A 22,829-nucleotide genomic window follows, 5' to 3' on the forward strand; every position below is an offset into this window, starting at 1 on the left:
TACATTTCTTTAGACATAATATATAATACTCAATGTCTAATTATTTACTGGACATAAAGAAAATCACTATCAGCATCAGGCCCTGATGCATCAACACAGTAATTTGAATGCTAAGGAACTTCTTCAATTTGTTTTTCCTTTCTTCTTACTACAAATAAAAACAATTTAATAAAAACTATATGTATGACATTAAGTGATTCTTTAGAATCTTTGCAAATAGTAACAACAGGGAAAGGGTGCTATTGGTTAACTTCTATAACAGTCCCCATTGAAATATTCTGGCCTTTCAATCCCAAGACATACAATTTGGGATTTTTTTTTCTTTCTTTCTTATTTGTCCTAAACATGAAGATGGGGGTCCTCTGGACCAGGGCTCAATATATGACTATTTCTGGGCACTTTAGAAATGTTTCTTTTAATAGTATCATGTAATCTATCATTTGTGTTCAAAGAATGGAAAAATCACACCAAACTAGAGACCTCACAGGTAAGAAACTGGAGAGAACTAATTTGTGTTCTGTAATTATGTTTCATAATAACTGAAAGCCTAGCAGAAACAAACTCTTTTCACATGCCCCGTCTAGCATTCAGATGCCAATAATTCTTCAGCTCCCCCAGGATCAATACTCTATTGACTCTGCCATCTTTTCAGCCTCCCTCATCCTCATCTCCTCCAGTGCTCCCTTTTTTATCAGGTAGATAATGGTTCCTCAGGACAATCACTCTTGGTATACATCCTCTACTCTCCTGCAAGCTATGCCTTTGTTATACAGATCCACAACCTCTTACTAATAAACGAATCTTGGATTTCAGAAGCTTTAGAATTTTAGCAAGGAAAGAAAACAAGTGCATTATACCATAAATGCCTCAGCAGTCTGGGCAGCACCCCAAAGTCAGCCACATATGCATTCTTGGGTCTGAGCGACCTCACTCCATCCAAGATTTCCTAATTCCATCCATTTACTTGAAAGTTTCATGATTTCATTTTTCTTTACAGCTGAATAGTACTCCACAGTATACATGTACCACATTTTCATTATCCATTCATCAGTTGAAGGACATTTATGTTGCTTCTGTTTCCTAGCTATTATGAAGGGGGCAGCAACGAACATGGCTAATTATATATGTGAAGTAGAATATCAAGGAGTGTGGTATAGCTGGGTCATATGGTAGATTTACTTTTAATTTTTTTGAGGATTCTCCACACTGACTTCCAGAGTGGCTGGACCAATTTGCAATTCTACCACCAGTGAATGAGCTCATGGGATAAAAGTAAAACTACAGATTCAGAACCAATCTGATAAGGTGTTACACCATAACAAGCTCACCTCACAAACAAACACAGTAACCATTGAAAATTTTTTCACTCCAGAATTATAGACAGGATCCTGTATCTGTACTTCCTTAGTAACACACCAACCACATTAAGCCCCATATTAAGTCTGGACTCAATCAGCTTCACATGGCTACAAGAGAGACACAAGCCTCTGTACCCTGATCTCATCTCCCTAGCCCCAACTCCAGGGTCTTCTGCTCCTGAGTTTGTTTTCCTGGTCCCTTGCACACTTAGAGATAAGACAAAACACTCAGATGAGAATTTACATGTGTGCTGAGTGTTTTTTTTAAATCATAAAAAGATGTTAAATACTATTTATCCATCTACCAAAATAATTGCTTTTTTTAAACTTAGTCTATTGACAGAATGTATTATATTAGTTTACTTAATTTTTTCATATTAAATTAGGCTTGGATAGATGGGCTAAATATCATTTGGTTATAGTGTATAATCTTTGTAATGTGTTGATGGATTGAGTTTTCATACGTTTTACAGCGCAAAGGATCAAATCCAAGGCTTTGCACATGGTAGGTGGGCTCTCTGTCACTGAGCCACACACTCATTCCTAAGTTTGCTAGCTTTCATATCAATATGCATAAGAAATAATGGTATTAAGATGACACTAGAATTCTTCCTTCTAACGACTAATGACTCTTCTTTAATGTCACTTGCATCAGTGTTAGCTCTTTTAATTTGGAAAAAAATGTTTTGTCTATTGTGTGTGGGTCTGTACGTGTGTGTGGGAGGGAGATGCATGTATGCCACAATACACAAGCGTGAGTCTGAGAACAACATGTAGGAATTGGTTCTCTCCTTCCACCACGTAGGTTCCAGGGGCTCAACCCAGGTTTTCATAGTTACCACAAGCACCTTTACTTGCTGAGACATCTTAGTGGCCCTAAATCTGTGCACATGCACATCCGTGTACACACATGCCATAGCACACATGTGAGCTTAGGACAACTTTGTGGAGTTGATTCTCTGCTTCCATCTTTATGTGAGAGTCTAGTTTCCTTCTGCTGCTGTAATCAACATTGATCAAAACCAATTTAGAGAAGAAAGGTGTTTTGAGTCTTGTCCTTCCAGATGTCAAGGCAGGAACTGGACGCAGGAACCATGGGGGAACTCTGCTTGCTGGCTCACTCTCTAGCTCATTGCTCTAGCTTTTTAATATAGCCCAGGACCACCTGCCTAGAAATGGTGCTACCCAAAGTGGGCTGAGCCTTCCTGTATCACTTAGTGATCAAGACAAGCTGGAGTTACACAGAGAGCTTGCTTGAAACCAGGGAGAGCGACATAGCAAGATCTTGTTTCAAAAGCCAGAACAAGGGACGGGGGGTGGTGGCACATACCTGTAATCCCAGCACTTGGGAGGCAGAGGCAGGCAGATTGCTGTGAGTTCAAGGCCAGCCTGGTCTACAAAGTGAGTCCAGGACAGCCAAGATAACGTAGAGAAACCCCATCTTGAAAAAAACAAAAAACAAAACAAAACAAATCAGAACAAGGATCTAGAGAGATTGCTTAGTGGTTAGAAGCAGCTAGTTTCTTGCAGAGGACAGGAGTTTCCATTTTGTGTGGCTCACAAGTGCCTGTAATTTCAGCTCCAGGAATCTAACATCCTCTTCTGGCTTCCGTGGGCAACTGCACTCATGTGTACAGACCCATATGCAAATACACACAAATAAGTAAAAGTAAAAATAATAAATCTTTACACACACACACACACACACACACACACACACACACACACACACCAACCAAACCAAAAACCAACTAAATAAATGAGAACAGAGGTCTATAAGAAGAGAAGACAGGGAGAAGTGGACTTCTTTTAACTAAAACTAAGTTCTGGTTTCTTCTTCAAACTAGTGCCACTATTTTCCCCATCAGAACAAATAGCATTTCATTATTCTAATTGCAAAGGCCAGAAATCGTAGTCATCTTTGACTAAACTTTTCATATTCCACATTAAAAAAAAAAAAAAAAATCAATCCATCGGCAAATCCTCAGTTCAGACTTCAACTTACCTCTACAACTTAAACACTTTCCCTCCAAAGCTACTCCCTAGTCTCAAGACCGCACGGTCTTTTGCATTAATGAGCTTCCTGCAGTCTTTATTTGCTCCCTGTTCCTTATAGTCTTATATCTATTTTCAGCATGACACTAGCATCCTCTGTAAAATACCAACCTGTCATGCTACTCGTCTTGGGTTCCTCACATGGTTTCTCTTTCACTGTCATCTAACGTCTACAGGTGGCCTGCAGGATCTAGCGCCATTGTTTCCTGCCTACTGTACTCCTTGACATTCCCAGGCTGTAGTATGGCAGCCTCTTCTGAGCTTCAGGGCCTCTGCACTTGCCATCCTTTCCCTGCAATGCTCTCCGTGCAGACACTTGCACGGCTGTTGGTGACTACCTCAGACTCTGCTCAAACACCACCACACAGGAACACCAGCAGCCATCGCTCCTCCCTGTGCTGCACTTGCCGGTGTTTCCCTGCTTCATCCTGTCTAACCTACAGCAAGCACGCACAACAACAGAACTTTGTTTTCTTCCAGCCTTTAACAGAGCCCTGAGACAAAGCCTGACAGTAGTCTCTAGCAAAGGCCACTGTTCAACCTTGAAATATGTCTGGTGTGAGTGAGGAGCTGGATTTTGAAATTTTATTCTAATTTAATAATCAAAACAAATTTGTTGAGTATGGTGGCCATGTGCCTGCAATCCTAGCACATGGTTCTAGAAGGTTCAGACTGGAAGATCATGAGTTCAAGAAGAGTCTGGTTACATAATAAATTCTAGGGTAGCCTAGGTAACACAGTGAGATTGCGTCTGAACAGTAAAACAAACCCCTTATGTTCAGTTAGATATGACTACTACACTGAACAACAGAATACTCAAATGCTTGCTGACTGACTGACTGAATGAATGAATAAATGGGAAAAATAAATGGCATTGTTTTTGCTTTTAAAAGACAGGGGTTTGCTATACAGCCTAGACTGGCCTCAAACTTACAATCTGCCCACCTCAGGCTCTAGAGTGCTGAAATTACAAGCACATATCACTACACATGCTTTGAAGGGTTATCCTCTCTCTCTTTTTTAATTATAAAAATGCCAAACAGCCAACAGATAGACAGTAGCATAATGAATCCTCTCATGACCATCATCAATCTGAAGGCTCTTCTTATAAACTGGTTTCCAACAAATGACTGCATTCTTAAAAATAAAGAATGAATTATTAATTAAAGACAGAATCTCACTATGAAGCCCTGGCTAGCCTGGAAATTTGCTATATAAATCAGGCTGGCTTTGAACTCAAAGATCTGCCTGACTCTGCCTCCTGAAAGTAGGATTAGAGGCATGTCTGGTCCTCAAGTCATAATTTATTTGTGTGTGTGTGTGTGTGTGTGTGTGTGTGTGTGTGTGTGTGTGTGTGTGTGTGTATTTATGCCATGCTGTCCTCAATCTTCTAGAGATCCACCTGTCTCTGCCTTTCATGCACTAGGATTAAAAGTATGCACCACCTGGCCTGGCTCAAGTCATATTTTAAAGAGAAGCTATGCAACTACACAAAATTAGAGAGAACCTCCCTCTTATTAGAAAATACCAATTCCTTGGGAAGGGAATTTCAGCAGATTAGCCTCTATAAATCCAACACCTAGCATAATAAATGTTAATAAAATGGTCATAACTTCATAAAATTGATACATGTGAACTGTCAAGAGTGTTCAAGTAAATTTTCAAATCTGTCCAATCAAAAGGCAGCATAATGCACCACAAAGATCAAAGTGGAACCAAGAATACTTGTACTAAAAAAATAAAATAAATTAAAAAAAAAAAAAAAAGAATACTTGTACTTCAGTGTCCTGATTCTGTGTAAGGGCTCATCTCCTCCAGTCACTCCTTGAGGTTAACTAAGTTCAATTTTAGCTCTATAATGCATACATATTTTGGAGGATTTTATTAACTTACCCGCTTCTTTGTTAGAGCATTTCCACTATAAGTTATTTTGAAGGGTGAATTCATTAAACAGAACTTAGTACCACGTCAATATGCCTACTTGAGTGAAGAGATGTTCTTATTCCTTGAGAAGTATCAAATTCTTCAACTGCAGCTAAGAAAATATGGCTGGTATCCTATGTTTAATACAAAAAAGGCAATTCTGGCCACACATTTGCCAAGTGAACTTTCATGGTACCATTTATGTTTAAGAAAGTTTCTTCAACATTTCTAAACCAATTCTACTACTTTCCTTTCTTGTCCAATAAATTGTATTGCTTAAAGCTTTGTTCTATAGTTTTACCTTTAACGAACAAAGCAGTGGTGTGTAAGTCAGGTACTGATACTTTTAAAAACAAAGAGCCAAAGGAAATGAAAGTGCTCGGTATGGTGACTATTCCTTTAATTTCAGAGCTTGGGAGGCCGAGGCAGGAAGAGCTCTGTGAGCCCAAAGATAGCCTGGTGTACATAAAAAATTCCAGGCCAGCCAAGGCAACAAGCATAGTGAAGCCCTGTCACAGGCCTAGTCATATACCTTCCCCTGATGCTGTGGTTTGATGAAACTTCTGGACCCAGCATCTAAAACACAGCTCTGCTGGGTGTGGTGCCATGGGCCTGGAATCCTTGTCTTTGGAAGGCAGAAGCAGCAAGATCAAGGATTCAAGGCCAGCATGCACTATATGAAACTCCTTACAATGAAATAAAACTGAAGTCAGTAAAAACTGCCTTTTGTCCTTCTGGTCTACAGCAGTGCCCATGATAATGAACCCAAGCTAGTGACCATATGCTGGTGCTGATGCCATACTTGGGTCTCAATACTGCCAATAACAGTGGCAACATTATCAATGTCAAGGAGCTAAAGGGACAGATATAAGCTACCATGTATCTCAAATAAAATTCTTATACAGGGGACACAAAATAATCCTGTGATCATTAGAATTTAATTAGATACTGCTAATTAGCTTTTAAAAACAGTATTACTAAGTCTCCCAAACCCCAAATGGTTAGCTTTTTGCTCTATCTTCAGCCATAATGCCAATTTTCAAATTTATTTACATATATGTTCTCTTTCTAAAATCACCACTATTGTACAATAAATTTCATTAGACCTTTAAGAAACACTATCCAGGGCTAGAGAGATGTCTCAGAGGTTAAGAGCACTGTCTGCTCTTCCAGAGGTCCTGAGTTCAATTCCCAGCAACCACATGATGGCTCATGACCATCTATAATGTGACCTAATGCCCTCTTCTGGCCTGTGGGTGTACATACAGGCAGAACACTATATACATAATAATAAATAAATCTTTTAAAAAGAAAAAAAGAAAGAAACACTATGCAGATCTCAGATACAAACATTTAAAAATAAAATTAAAAACAAAAGATGGCTCTTGTAAAAGGCATCTATTTCTAGTAATGTATTAGTAAAGGAAAAAAGAGACTCATAACAGACTTCCTAACATGTTAATAACCATTAACTGGGCCACTGGGAAGGTACATGCCAACAGTAAGAACATTGTACTGCCATTAACTTCACCAATGGCTTGAGACACCACTTATTCTCACTTTCATTTAAATGCATACAATTAGAGCCACTACATCAACTGTCCATATTAATCACTCACCAAGTTAATTAAAGAAAACCATCTTGTCAGACAGCCTGCTGCTTCTGTACTTCTCAACATGATCAACTTTTAATAGTTCACCAAATTACTAATTACTTGTTTATAGCATTATCAAATATCTTGGATATGGAGGTCTAGCATGTAGCAAGGTCAGCACTAGACATGTCCTGATGGCAAATAAAAGTAGAAATTTAACTCATCAAAGTGGTCACCAGAAAAAGCAAAGCCTGTTATGCCTTTCTCTAGATACCCCTGGCAAGATTCAAAGTGACAAGACAAACCAGATCAAAACTAAACAGAGCTGGAAGCAACATACAAAATCCTAATGAACCTTTAGGAATGCAAACATGGATCTGTCAACATCTAGTTCAATTAGGGCTTTCTGAACAAAATAACTCCCGAGGTGACAAGAAACTAGTCTGAGGTCTGGGATATGAAAAGCCCAGTCCCCTTATATCGTTTACTGTTAAAGGCAATCATATCACATCAGATCTTACAAGGATTAAATAAGGATGTCTGTCAACCACCTATTTACTTAGTTTAGGCAGCTGGTACATAATTTTGCTCCAAAATCATTAAGAGTTCAAGTTTACCAAGAAAAAAAAAAACTATCTGGGCTTTTTAAAAAAACAAACAAAATAAAATCCTTAAGTGATAGTGATACAGATAACCTTTCTTTTAAAAAATACCATAGTAGTGGCAAATAGGATCATGAAAATGAAAAGTAGGTACTTAAAACATTTCTGAACGACCATCCCTCATGTTCACTCGATGTTTTGTGAAATTGTCTTTAAGGAAGAGCTTTGACAAGACACAGACCAAATACAAACCAATTCCATTCAAAAGTGAGAACGCACACTGCTTTTCTGGAGCAGGTGACAGGTCTTTCATAAATAAACCCCCTCGCTGTCAGTTACATCATGCCATCAGCAATCCACCGTACACACAAGCCAGCATCAAAACTATAAAACTAAATTTTCTCATTAGAATTGTTAAATAACAGGAGTTCAATAAATCATCTGCCTTCTAAAGAAAAAAAGTACTTTCTAACAACATGTTTTCTTCCAGTGGGGGGGGGGGGAGAAAGAAAGAAAGAAAGAAAGAAAGAAAGAAAGAAAGAAAGAAAGAAAGAAAAAAGAAATGAAATGAAGCTTGTTTATTTACAAACTGAAAACAATAAAGCTGTAATTTTTTTTTTTTTAATAAAAATAAGGGTACATAGAAAGAACAAAATTTAGTCTAGGCAGCCTGTAGACTGAGTGTGATAAAGGATTTTTTTTTTTAAATGACAGGATTAGATTGGCAAGATAGCCCAGGAAGTAAATAAAGGTGCACGCTACCAAGCCAAGCCTAATGATCTGAATTTCATCCTGGAGGAAGAGGGAAGGAAGGGAGAACTAATTCCCATGAGCTGTCTTCTGACCTCCACATGTGCACCATACATGTGCACCACACCACACCTGCACACAAATACAAAACAAACAAAGCAACAGAAATTTAAAATATGGAATTAAATTATAATCAAAACACTGGGGAGGCTTATGTAGGAGGCTGAGAGTTCCTGGACAGTCTGGGCTACACAGTAAGACTGTGCCTCAAAAAACAAAAATAAATAAATAGATAGATAGATAGATAGATAGATAGATAAAATTTAGAGACAGTGAATGGCTCAGTATTAGGTAAGGGTACCTGCTGTCAAACCTAACCACCTGAGTTCAATCCCCAGGACTCTCAGAGCAGAGAGAACTGACTCATGCAAGCTGTCTATATACACGCTGTAGTGCACGCACGCACGCACACACACACACACACGCACACACACGCACACTCATAGTCATATAATAAATTAGTATTGTACCTCCCCACAATCCTGAGCATTTCAGCATTGGCGCTGCTGTTTGGGGAGGTTAGGAGGTGCAGTTTTGCTAGAGAAGTACATCACTGAGGGAGGCTTTGAAAGCATATGGCCTCTGGAACCTGAACACAAATAAGAAACTCTTTCCTCTGTAAGTTGCTTTCAGTCATAGAATTCTATCATAGCAACACTGAAAAATTAATACAAATATGATAATTTTAAAAATAATAATAAAAATTAAGCCAGCATGGTGAAGCACACCTTTAATCCTAACACTCAAGAAGAAGAGAAAAGAGGATCTCTGAGGTGTAGGCCAGCCTGGTCTAAATAGTGAGCTCAGGACAGGCAGGACTATAGAGAGACCCTGTCTCAAATGAATGGACAGACGGATGGATGGACGGATGAGATTTATGAAACCCCTTAGTTCCCCCATTTTTATATGTATCAATATGCATGCTTAAGTAAGCGTGCATGTGTGCGTGTGCACTTGCACTATTATTAAATAAAGTGGGCATGCTTTTAAAGTTCAAGGACCATTAAGAAACAAAGAGTGGGAGTGAAAATAAATGTGTGTGAGCAGGTGGTGGGCCCTCTGACCCTATACATCACTCTTAGTACTTAGGGCATTTACACAGCCTCATAATACCTGAATTAACCAAGTAAGCCTTTAAACCCTTACAATGGAACATTAAAATTCAATGTGGCTATAATCTCTTCCTTACAAAACATGGACCCAAAGAGTTTAGCCTCAAGTATGCTTAAAAGGGGCACGTGTATGTGTGTGTGAAATGTATTATATTCACCATCCACCTTCATCCACATGACCATATTTTTAAAAGACAAAAGAGAGAAAGAAAAAGAGAGAAGGAGGAAAAAAAAGAAACTCCCAGGCCTATTGTAATACATTGTGCCCCTTCTGAATGCAACACTTAGCTCAGGCTCACTACCCTGACAAATAAGGAAAGCACTTTATGAAGCCAATTTAATTGGGAGGTGACAGAAAACATACAGCCATTTTCTTTAGCCTTATCACTGAATTGGCTTCAGTTCCAATCTCTGGCAAATCCCACTCAACAGAAGAAATTAACCAGGTCAGCAGAACAGGTGCTACGCCGTGTCTGTCAAGGGCCTGGCATCACCACAATTACTTGCACACAATGAAGCAGTAATCTTTACAGATCATCTCCTCCAAGCAGTATATTGGGGAGGGGGAGGAAAACTGAAGGGAGGAGATTGGGGGAGTAAAGGGGCAGTGAGTAGAAGAGGAATAAGAAGCAATGAGAAAAGGCAAGAAAAGAAAATGAATGTGCAGCTGCCTTGCAGCTCAGCAGATGTCAGGATGTGATGTACGAGGCTAGGATAAGCTGTCGTAGCCTGCTGCCAAGGAGTGGTAAGTGATTAAAGCTTGCACAGTTCTAAGCACCATATTTAGAATCTGTGGGGTTTCAAGACTTGCACCCGTGTCTCGCTGTGCAGCCAGATGTTGGCAACTGGTCCAGTTCCTACCAAGTGTGCAAGGATGGCAGCAGTTGGTACAGAAGCAAAGCAATCTGGAATGCTTCTAGAGACACTGTACATTAACAAGTGTCACCCATCCTTCACCTTTACAGAAGGCTGAAACAACTCCAATTTGCTGCCACTTCCCTCTTGGGAAACAGCCAAGATAAAGTTGTGCCTGGCAGCCCCATTTGTTTCACTCAGGTGTTTCAGCTGCCTTACTGACCTCTATTAGTTTAAGTTTTAATTTAGATTAACCTCAGCACCCCAATTAACCAGCAAGGGGAAAAGCTAAGATGTGACTAGTCATAATTCTGAAATCAGAATTTATTGAAGTTAAAATTATTAATTGGAATGAAGGACCAATCGAGTAATGATATTTCTTAAACAGATCTTCGTAATTTAAATAATAAACAGATAAGTAAATAATAAGGGAAGACAAAGAAATAAGGAGGGAACAATCCTCACGGCTCCGTGGTCTTGCCAGTGGAATCGGCTCCTTGCCAGCAATTCCAGTTCACCTTAAGCCTATTTAGCTCACAATGCGCTTTTATTCCAGCAATGTCCACTTCAATTACTGAGGACTAGAACATTTCTGACTGTCTCCCATGATCTCACAATTAGATAGCATTAACATCCTGTATCAAGTACATCCTTAGACTCTCCTGAACATCCCCTGCTCTTCCGACAAATGGGTTTAAGAAGAGGAGGAAAGGAAAAGAATCAGGACCCCTGACTGGACCGGCTGAGGCCAATCCTCTCTCCTTTACTCTTAATATACTTCCCACACTCACTTGTGGCAATACTTTTTATCAAATATTAAATGATGGATTTGGAAAGACGGCTCAGCATGTTAAGAGCATTTGCTGCATTTGCAGCTGGAATTTGATTCCCAGCACCCACATCAGGCAGCTCACAAACACCTGTAACTCCATTCCATAGGATCCCACACCCTTTTCTGAACGTGGGCAGTGCAGGCACACTGTGAGTGAACACACACACACACACACACACACACACACACACACACACAATTTAAAATAAACAAACAAACAAACAAAAAATACTAAAAGAGTCTCTTTTTACACAGCAAATCTGAGCCATTCCCAACACAGATCACCTGTTCTTGTTTTACCAGAATTTTCCTAAGAGATTTCTTACTCCATATTCATATGCAAAGTACATCTATCTTGACTAAACCTTAAACAAGCTGTTGCAAATTCTCTGGCAAAAACTAATTAAAAATTCAATAGGGTAATGTCTTATCTTGATAAGCAATGGCTCAACAAAAAGCAGTGCAACACTGGTGAGCAGCATCCTCAACACTCCATCAGGCAAGAAAGCACATTTCATTAATAATATAACTAACTCAGCAAGATATTCAGGAGTACAGAAAGTTGCTGTGGCCCTTTAGAATGCCTCGAACATTTGGTCCATCTAAACAAGCATTAAGATTATTTAAAAAGAGTGGCATGTAAGCAAATAATGTTAGAAGCATTGTGGGAACCCTGCTGACAGACAAGACAGCTGAGGTGTGGGTGGCACAGCACTGTATCTCACTCAGCACATCCCAAGTAGGAAAGAAGACCTGCAAGTTCAAGTCTAATCTGGGTAACATAGTGAGATACTATCTCAAAAGAACCTAAATAAATAATCAAACAATTAAAACAACAAGAAATAAAAAAACGTGAAAACTGGACCATATGTCAACTTTTACTGATTATCTTTTTAAAATATTAGATAATCAAAAAAATGAAAAATCAACAGTAGCTTACAGTTTCAATACACTTATTTAAATTCACACCAAAAAATTACATTAAAGGGGCTGGAGAGGTGGCTCAGTAGTTAATAAGCACACTTACTGCTCCTGCAAAGAACCTGGGTAAATTCCCAGCGCCCACATGGAGGCTTACAAGCATTCCTAATTCCAGTTCCAAGGCATCTGATACTACCTTCTGGCCTGCTTGGGCACAAAGCACACTCATAGCATACAGACATGCAAACAGGAAAATAAAAATAAACAATCTTTTAAACAAATCGCATTAGAAAGACCGACTTAGGTTAAAAGAACCAGAAACGGAACTCAAGAACTCCAGGATCCCAATTGTTGCCTACCATGCAGTACAAGGCTCAGAGTTGAGTGACTAGCACCTGAGGTGGGAGGAGAAAGGTTAGACTAAACAGCCAGTCTACTGTGGTAGTGCACAGCCATGACTCCAGCACTCAGGAGACTGAAGGAGGGCTGCCATCTGAAACTGCCTTGGGCTGGCACACTGTGAGACCTTGTCTCAAAAACAAAAAACAAAAAACACCCAGCAGCAGCAAAGAATAGAAGCTTAAACTGTTTACAGGTCATTTAGACCAGAACGGCATTCACAAAACAGATCAGCTGTTTTCACCTCAAAAAGAAAAACAAAACCAAAAACAACCCAGAATGACAGAGTTTACTTCAATCCTGAATACAGGAGTTCAAACTCCTTGTTGACTCTAAAGTAAGCTCCTTTTTATTCAGAGACTGCGAGCAGTGGCTTTAAAATGCAAAAGCCCGGCTTGTGGTAACAAAGAAGGGTGTGTAACGTTCATACCTGGTGGTAAAAGTCGTCATCATCGAATATTTCTTCATCCAAGTCCTTCAGGTGAGCATTGGCAGGGACTTGAGGAAGGGTCTCCTGTGTCCATGGGGAGTAAAAGGGTGTGAATCCTAGTGAACATTTTCTCCTTAGGACATAAAGAGCTCTTAAAATTTACTTATTTAACCAATTTACTTATTTGTTTGTTCTTTGGGATAGAGTTTCTCTGTGTAGTCCTGGCTGCCATGGAATTCCTTCGGTAGACCATGCTGGCCTTGAACTCAAAAGAGTGTTAGAATTAAAGGTATGGGCCATTAAGTCCAGCTAAGAACTCTTAAAATAAAAATAAATAATTTTTAAATTTAAATTTAATATTTAAAAAAAAGTTCAAGAACAATCCGAGCACTATAACGAGACCAGGTAGGAAGGTGGGAAAAAGATTAACAGGCAGTTGATAGAATAAAGAGGCATAAGTAATCATGAAAATGTTTTAAGTTCACTCTAATAGAATTCACACACATATTCAAATGAGAAAAATTTTCGCCTCTCAGACTGGAAATACCCAGAACTGAAAAACAGAGGGCTGGAATTTTTTCCCCCAGAGACAGGGTTTCTCTGTGTACCCTTGACTGTCCTGGACTCACTTTGTAGACCAGGTTGGCCTTGAACTTACAACGATCCACCTGCCCCTGCCTCCCAAGTGCTGGGATTAAAGGCGTGCGCCACCACCGCCCAGCTGAGGGACTGGAAATTAATGGGAGCCTTTTGGGAGGTAATCTGGCAACATTTATCAGGATTTAGTATATTTTCTTTAAAAATTTCACTCTGAAAATTTCATCCATATATTCACATAAACAAATAAAAATATGGGCTGGAGAGATGGCTCAGAGATTATGAGCACTGACTGCTCTTCCAGAGGCCCTGAGTTCAATTCCCACCACCACATAGTGGCTCACAGCCATCTACAATGTGATCTGATTCCCCCTTCTGGCCTGCAGGTGTACCCACAGGCAGAACACTGTATAATAAACAAATAAATAAATCTTCTAAGACAAAACAAATAAAATATTTAGAAATGTTTCCTATAATTTGTTCCTATAATAGTTTATAGTTATACAATGGAACCCACCACCACCACCCTTACACACAGACACACACACACAAGACACACAGACAGACAGACACATACACACATACACACACACACACACACACACACACACACACACACACACACAAAGTTTCTCTGTGTAGCCGTGGCTGTCCTGGAACTCTGTAGACAAGACTGGCCTCAAACTCGGCTTTGAGCCAACATGTGGTTGCTGGGAATTGAACTTAGGACCTTTGGAAGAGCAGTCAGTGTTCTTAACCTCTGAGCCATCTCTCCAGTTGTACAATAGAATTCTTTACAGACAGAAAAATTAAGGTATATTTTCATGCTAAAGTATCTAGAATATAGTAAATTTTTAAATTTTGTAGTATTTTTAAATATAGTGGTATTTTACATATTTATATAGATGCATATATACCTACTTGATCTCATTTTTTAAAAAGGACCCCCTGAGGTGCTGGGGCACAAGAGCCATATTCCTCAGTGCTAAGTTGCCCTTGCTCAAGTAAAGAATCCCCTACTCATGCTCATGTAGGCAATCCTAGTTAACAGCAGCAGGGGCCACAATTCAACAGAAAAGACATGAAAGTAGGAGGTGACTGTCTGGGAAGAAAAAAAGTGTTTAGTGGAATGGGAAGGGCACAGGAGAGAATAATGGGAGGGAATATTATTAGAGTACATAACGTGTGTGTGTGTGTGTGTGTGTGTGTGTGTGTGTGTGTGTGTGTGTGTAGTCTCTCATGGCTTGGTGGTTAAGAGCATGTATTGCTCTTAGATCTACTCCCAGCACCCAAATCATGTTGTTGACAACCACCTATAATTCCAGCTTCATGAAACCCAATGCCTCTGGCCTGCACTTATGTGCACATAGCCACATGGGCGTGCACACACACACACCATTAAAAATGAAATAAATATTTAAAAAGTAAACTAAAAAGGGAAAAATCAAATTCATCTGCTACATATATGTTATATGTATAAAGTTTATAGCAACAAAGTCATAACTGCAATTTTCAGAATAAGGAAAACTTCATGTTTCATTTTAAACCCTTATGAAATTAAAAAGCATTAAGTATATTTCTTCTGTGATTAAAAAATAAAAATGTGTAACATGGAAGGGAAATTTTTTTCAAAGGGTCCTACCCATAGATAAATGACTTCTGGGAGAGAGAGATCAGCCTCTCCAGGGATAAGCTCCCTTACTGGCTCTACTACATCAAGTGGACTGCCCTGAAGCCATACACACACAGACAACAAGAAAGACTCGGCAGGTTGTATTTGGATATTTATGCATACAAATATATACATATATATGTATGTAACAGTAACAACCAAAGAAAAAGAGAGTTGATGGAGTTGGGGGCATGGGAAGGGAGGGATGTAATTCTAATATTTCTTTAAAAGATGTACAAACATAAAAAATATAAATAATAAAACTAAAATGGGGGGGGGGGGCTTGAGAGATGGCTCAGCCGCTAAGAGAACTTGCTGTCCTAGGACCAGGTTCAGGTCTCAGCACCCACATGATGGTTCACAACATCTGCTAACTCCAGTTCCAGAGGATCCAGTACCTTCTTCTGACTTCCACAGGCACTGGGTGCCCACGGTGCGTACCCAGCCCTACATGGAGGTCAAATACTCAAATATACACAGACGATAAACAGAAAAAAGACAGGGGTTGTAGCACATGCCTTTAATTCCCTTGAATAAAGCACCTGGAAGCCGGATGCACATGGGAGTCTATGAGTTTGAGGCAAGCTTAGCTGGCCTACATAGTGAGTTCCAGGACAGCCAGGACTATATTTTAAAAACTCTGTCTCTGAAATATCCCCTCAAAGAAACAGCAAAGCAAAAAGATTTCCTTTAAAATGAAATAATTTTAATATTCTACTTTCAGATCCTCTCTAGAGCACCCAAATGTCTGTGCTGCTATTTCTATACAGTAGCTTTGAAGCTAAACCTTAAGGTCTGGGGTGCAGGGCAGAAGTAGAGGGTTCACACAGCATGTGAGGCCTGGGTTCAGTCTCCAGATCACACAAACAACCAAATCCCCTTCATCTTAAAAACTGGATTTTAAACATTCCCCTTGACAAACTAATATATCAAATGCAAAATGAAGAGATGTGACAAGTGTTTACACAGCCTCATGCTAACAGTCCAGTAAAGCAGTGCTGTTTCCTTTACTTCACCAGCTTCTTACAATAGGAGTTAAAGCCACAGGCTCTCCATTAACTAGCCTCCCAGAGACCGGTCCCATAAGCACATGTGTCCCAGAGCTCTTACCGGTTCTCCTGGCAAACTCTCTGTGACAGGCTCAGGAGCTGGCTCAGGTTTGCCAAGAACTCGGTAGACAGAACGCTTGGTCTGTGTCCTCCGCAGTAATCTTTCTTTGTCCATCAGAATATGATCGATCTGAGTCAAGATAGAGCGTTCAAAGGCTCCGAAACCCTGCAACAACATTAACCAGTGTCAGATAATACAGGTCAGTGCTGAAGGCAGTTATGCTGGCTTCTCTCTGCCAATGGAGAATGTTGTCTTTTCAGGAAGGTTTTCTGTTAAAAGCTGACTCTGTCAGTAGCTACAACTGTTCTCAGAAAAATCTTAGTCTTAAGCAGTCATAACTTTCTCCTGCTCCTTTAATAATGTTTTCAAATCTGCTTACTTAAAGTATTTCATACTTTCAGGCCCTGAACAAGGCTTCCTTTCCAAAACAAAGTTAAAATCAAATATTACAAACTAGTAGTAGAAGTTCAGTGAATTTGAGAACAGAAATAACTGCTTACTATGACACTGCAAAAATAAGCTATAGCTCCTATTTCTTTTTTTTTTTTTTTATTTCTTACAAATGCTTCAATTGCCACAACCATTCTTACACACGCCTGCAGGCCTGCACGCACGCATGCAGGCACACAGGCATGCACACATACACACATGCATGCACCTTGCCCAGTTTTCCGGAAGCAAGCTTGGTTTTATCATGCCACTTCTGCAGGGTGCGGTTCCTGTAAACGGTGAAGTCAGCAGAGCGCTTTGCCATGAAGCTGGGATAGTCCTCCATCTCCAGCTTCCTCTTCGGCGGGGCCCTCCTCTGCTGCTTCTTCTTCTCTTCCACTAGCGCATCATCTTCACTAGAAATCTCCTCACTAGAAAACCAGTAAGAACATTAAGTCCAATAAAAACATTACTTAAATAACAGACTGGGCTCACACAAGCATTTAGACCCTTCCCACTGGAGCTATGAGGATGGCTTTTGCTTCAAAAGAATGTTCACAATCACAAGACCTGAGTTTGATCCCTAGCACCGACATGACGGCGCACAAATGTCTGTAACTCCACTCCCAGGAGGCCTTCTTCTGCCCTCCACAGATACTGCTTACACATGGTGTACAGACATACGTACAGGGAAAACGCCTATACACATAAACTGTGAATAAAAATTAAAAATTTTTTAAAGTTCATAAGGACAATCAAAGATTTGTGGACATTTTCAAACAAATATGAAAAGCACCTGGGTTTAAGTTTTCTTTCCCCAATGGTAACTACACCATAAAAAGAAATGAGACTGTAAAAACATTACAGATGTGGGTAACCATGAAAGGGTCCACAGCCATTCCCCCCTGGATGCAGAGGGGCAACTGCACACATCACAAAAATGACAACAACAATAAATGTCCCCTACCCCAACTACTCTGCCACTTCACTCACTGTACTACTGGTCTCAATAGATAGAAAGTGCTCATCTCCAAGGCATGGGCACAGATATTTCATTAATATTAATTAAGCATTAATATTTAAAACATGATTACATTCTACTAATTACTATAGAAGGCAAGTATTATTATAGAGAAGGAATGTATTTTGACTGAGGCTATAAAGGTAAGCAGGTACAACAAAGCTAGAACAAGCAGGCTAATCCCCATTGTCCTGTTCTGACCACCAGTTAAATACAAAGCAGCTCTATTTTAACTATTATCAAGTCTCATATCTATCTGTGTGGGAAGGACAAGGTTTTCTTCTTCATACAAGATAGGAATCTGTCCAGATGAGAAGAAATAAGCAAGCTCAGGGTTCTGCTTCCTCCTTACCTCTCTGTTTTGGGTTTCGTCCCATTTACTAGATATCTAGTGTCTGGGTACTGGAAAAGCAATTCTTCCTGAAGATCCACCAATGACCTTAACAATGCTTTAAGTGCTTTGTGACCTGGGAGAAAAGTAAAGCACAGTACAGGGATAATTAGTCACTTACAACTCTCTACAATCGCTGTCACTGCTGTGTCCTGAGCAGCCCTGGCTGGGGAGGGTGCAGGGAGAAGAGATGGGAGACAGTACCCTCTGAGGTCCACTTCACAGAAATCACCTCAGTGCCTGCCTCACATGGTAGTAAGGGGCAAGCAAGATAGCATGCGGAAGGTACTTAGAAATGCGTCTGCAGACAGGAAGACTTCGGTGGTCAGTTCTTAAAGTCATTAAGCTTGACAAACTCCTTGCCTTTTATTATAACTAATAAAATTCCCCCCTGATACTAAGTTCCTTGGGTATATCCTACAGGCTGCCCTCTGGTCTCATAGGTGATGCCTCTTACAAGCAATTCCCCCCAAAAGTCCTCTTCTGAAGACTGCAGCTGAGCTCTCTCTCCTCCACCAGATCTCATCTGTCTCTGAACTGCAAATCAGTATCTCAACCTCTCAAACATATATTACAGAAAAAGCTCATATACAAAACCCAAGTTAGGGAGCCTGGGACATGGTGCAGTGAGTAAAGCATTTGCTGTGTAAGCATGGGGATCTCAATTGATTCCCAGACTTACATAAATGCCAGGCAAGCATGGTGGCCCACTAGAAATCCTAGCTCTTAGAAAGCTGCTAGGATCCCAAAACAAGCTGGCTAACTAGACTAGCCAAAACTGCAAGCTCCAGGCTTAAATAAGAGACCACGTCTCCTGTGGCTAAGGTGCAGGACAGCCACGGATGCTGGCCTCTGGTCTCCACAGGCACAAGCATACATATGCACTCACAGACATGAGAACATGTATAGCACAAGGATATATATCATACACAGACAAAAACCAAGGCCAAGACAAACAAAACAACCCAAGTTTATAATTTCCAGCTTGTGCTAGGTGAGGCAGCGGCACACACCTTTGATCCCAGTACTCAGGAGGCAGAGGCAGGTAGATCTCTGAGTTTGAGGCCAGCCTGGTCTACCGAGTGAGTTTCAGGACAGCCAGGGTGACAAAGAAAAACAACCCTGTCCTGAAAAAACAAAACAGCATCATCTCCTCCAACTTGTAAATTGAGAGAACTTGGGAGCATTAGGTACCAGGCCATTTGGGACTATAAAGAAAGATCCTGCCAGGTCCGTGAGTTTACTCATATAGACAATATTCTCACTTGGTTTTTAGACTCAACAGGATGCATTTGTAATACTCATGCTCATGACTAGGTATACAATCCATGGCTATAAACTTAAAAAAAAAAATCCAGGGCTGTAACTCAGCTGGCAGACTGTTTGTCTAGAGTTCATAAAGACCTGGGTTTGATACTCAACACCATCATAAACTGGGCACGATACGTGCACATCTATAATCCCAGAACTCAGGAGGCAGGAGGATCAGAAATTCAAAGTCATCCTCTGTACTACAGAGAGAATTTGAAGCGAGCCTGGTCTGGAGTTCTTGTCTCAAACAAACAAACCAAAACATTACAAATCTGGACCCCTTTTTGGTATGGTATCAGACACCTTTAATCTCAGTATTTGGGAGGCAGAAGCAGGTGGGTCTTCTGAGTTCGAGGCCAGCCTGGTCTACAAAGTGAGTCCCAGGATAGCAAGTGAGCTGCCAATGAACTGCACTCTTAACCCCAACAGTTACTTTGAAAGAGATAAATCCTATTTCCCAAAGTCAAACTACAAATCCACTTTGTTTCTGAAAAACTGATTCAGTTAAAATCATGGAGCTAGAAAAGATCATACTAATTGAGGTACTCTGGACCGGACCCTAGAAAGACAGTTGTTGCATATTCTCTTATCAGAGACTTTTTAGATTTGAGTACACATCCTGGAGTAAAACTGCAAAAATCAGAAAAGTAAAAAGGGGCCATTGCCAGAGTGGAAAGGGGAAAGACAATACAGAAGAAAATAGCAGGTACAACTGATCTTACTGGGGAAAGGGAACAAAGTGGGGTCTCAAATTAGGGAAGAGGAGGTAGATAAATATAGAAGAAGAGTGGGGCACAATGGTCTCACATCTGTACTTGGGGAGGCAGCAGAGGCAGGCGGATCGCCGTGAGTTCGAGGCCAGCCTGGTGTACAAAGCAAGTCCAGGATAGCCAAGGCTACACAGAGAAACTGTGTCTTGAAAAACCAAAGAACAGAAGAAAGGAAGATGGCAAAATAATAGTAAGGATGTCTGATAAAGTCATAAGGAATCATACTATTAACTATTTACCTAAAAACAAAACAAAACAAAACAAACAAGCAAACAAACAAAAACAAACCCCTTTAAATACCTGTTAGTCCAAAAATAAATATACATATATAGTTTGAATTAAAGTTTCTCATCTTGGCTCACAATCTCCCCTCCAAGAATCAAAGAACCCCTAACAAAAGCCAGGCATAAGATGCCTTCCTTTAGTTGGTCAGGTTTGTCCAGGAGACACACAAGACATACAGGCTGCTGTCTGTATGCTGTTCCCCAGGGATGAGAGGTTAAGTCCCTATTGCTGAAGACATCATGCACTTCAGACCTAGGACCCAGAGGTTCCAGAGGTGGAACTGGCCTGAATACCTCCTCCCTAGAGACTAGCTTTCATGGTACCAGAAGGTGCCATGTAAGCTTCCAGAGGAGAAAGGCAACCAGCCTATGAGCTATGACGCCTCTAGGAACCACAACCACCACCAGCACGGCACAATGACTGTAAGGGTGCAGCAGCAGCATGCATGCCTCGGCAGCAGGCAACAGGTCTCTCCAGTGCCGTAAGACCCATTCCACAAGAAGGAAACCATGCCTGGTACTGGACACTAACAATCTACCCATGGCCAGTGAAGTCATGGATCTCGGAGGAAAATCTACAATTACCAATTTACAAACCATAATCCCTAACTACGATCTAAATATTTGTCTGTATACCCACAGATGAATGTAGTCCTCACCCTTCATCAAGGAAACATCTCTTCACAACAGACAGAATAACTCAACCAATCAAAAATGCAGAGTTGTGGAGTCTAGTCCCAAAGGGTGCATGTGCAAAACAATTCTTGAACCTAAGACTCAGGGAACAAACATTATGGAAGAGAGAGTGGGAAGATTTTAAGAGCCAGAGGAACAGGGTGTTTCCTGCAAGATTATGTCTCCTAGTAATGTCTGAAGCTACACCCATAACGTCTCACCAACATGACTGCCTAACCACGGGATGAACAAGTTCAACCACTGTAGAGGGATGTTAATTCAGAACATGGCTGTTCTGGCAAGAGATCACATCCTAAGATCCTCGAGGTCTGTGTGATCCAGCTGGAATATAAACACGCCTTTAATCCAGGAGACAGAGGCAAGCAGATCTGAATTCAAGGCCAGCCTGGTATAGAGCAAGTATCAGGTAAAGAACAGCTCAGGTCCAGGCACGCTAGTGCATGCCTTTAATCCCAAACAAAAGTAAAGTTAGTTTGTAGAAGGAAGCACCCATGTTTGAAAGTGATGTCTAATTGAGTGGCAGAAAAGGTGATGAATCAGAAGATTTGACAGAATAGGATAGGCCCAACTCTCATGAGAAGAGAGAGGAAAGGGAAGCTACTTAAGAGGCAGTTTACAGAGAGAGGAGGCAGTTTTACCAGGACAGTAACAGAGAGATGGGTTGCAGAGAGAGAACTCAGGTGAAGACAGAAAGAACCAGGAAAGAAGAAGCCAGAAGACTAAAGCATATTGCTGAGTTAGTTTGAGGCCAAGTAGAGCAATTACGGGCCGAGAAAGAAGCCAGATTAAGTATGTCAGCTGGGAGAAGAGTTTGAGCCAGAACAGCTGAGTTGAACTAGCCAGAACAGACACAGTAACAACAAGAAAGGGTGAGCTTATGAGGCACTAAGTCTCAGAGGCTGAAAACATTCTAGGCCTAGGCTAGATTGTATGGCGGCTAGAAGCATCCAGGACTCGGCCCAGGGCAGCAGAAGGAAGCAGTAAGCCTCTGAGACAACAATTGAGCCAGGAGAATAAAAGTTACTTTTACAAACAATAGACATGTCAAATCAGACAAGGAAAAGCACATGAGACTTCATCTCTATTACAGGCAAATTAGGAATTCTGAGTGGAAGAAATACTCTTCTCCAGGGAAGAACACATCCAATAGCAAATGGCTATCCTGAAATAAATACATACATACAACATTATACAGACTGAGAAACTAATATCTAATCATATATACATAGATATACATAAACACATAATACAACAATCAATAAAAAAGAGGCCATGAATTTGAAATAGACACAAGGCAGGGTAGGTATATGAGAGGGTTTGGAAGGAGAAAAGGGAAGGGAGAAATTATATAATTACATTCTCAAAGGAAAAAATAAACCCTTAGACCAACTCAGCACTGAGAAAATAAAAATGAAAAAACAAGCCAGGTGTGCTGCCTGCCTGTAATCGCAGCACTTGTAAGGTTTAAGCAGGAACTCACAGTTTTAAGAACAGCCTGAGCTACATAACAAGGTCTCATAAAGACAGATAGATGAATTACCAGACTAAACCTTGAAAATATTAGGTTAAAAATATGCCAACTGTACAAAAGTAGCATAACGCCACTAACATGAGGGAACTAAAATACTGGAATTCAAAGAGAAGAGAGGAAATGGA

General features: G+C 40.4%; 1 protein-coding gene across 3 annotated transcripts in view; it reads right to left on the minus strand.

The window, feature by feature from the left end:
• The window catches only part of AATF (apoptosis antagonizing transcription factor), a 93,267-nt gene that overhangs the window by 34,912 nt on the left and 35,526 nt on the right, over nt 1-22,829 (minus strand). For all 3 annotated transcript variants that reach the window (XM_084750515.1, XM_084750517.1, XM_084750516.1), the window contains exons 5-8: nt 18,074-18,188; nt 16,930-17,131; nt 16,272-16,436; nt 12,893-12,976 (exon numbers count right to left, since the gene is read on the minus strand). In XM_084750515.1, coding sequence (XP_084606641.1) covers nt 12,893-12,976; nt 16,272-16,436; nt 16,930-17,131; nt 18,074-18,188 — 566 coding nt within the window. The remainder of the gene's footprint in view (nt 1-12,892; nt 12,977-16,271; nt 16,437-16,929; nt 17,132-18,073; nt 18,189-22,829) is intronic.

Source organism: Acomys minous (genome assembly GCF_964271855.1).
Source record: "Acomys minous genome assembly, chromosome: 12".
In the NCBI taxonomy this organism is placed as follows: Eukaryota; Metazoa; Chordata; class Mammalia; order Rodentia; family Muridae; genus Acomys; species Acomys minous.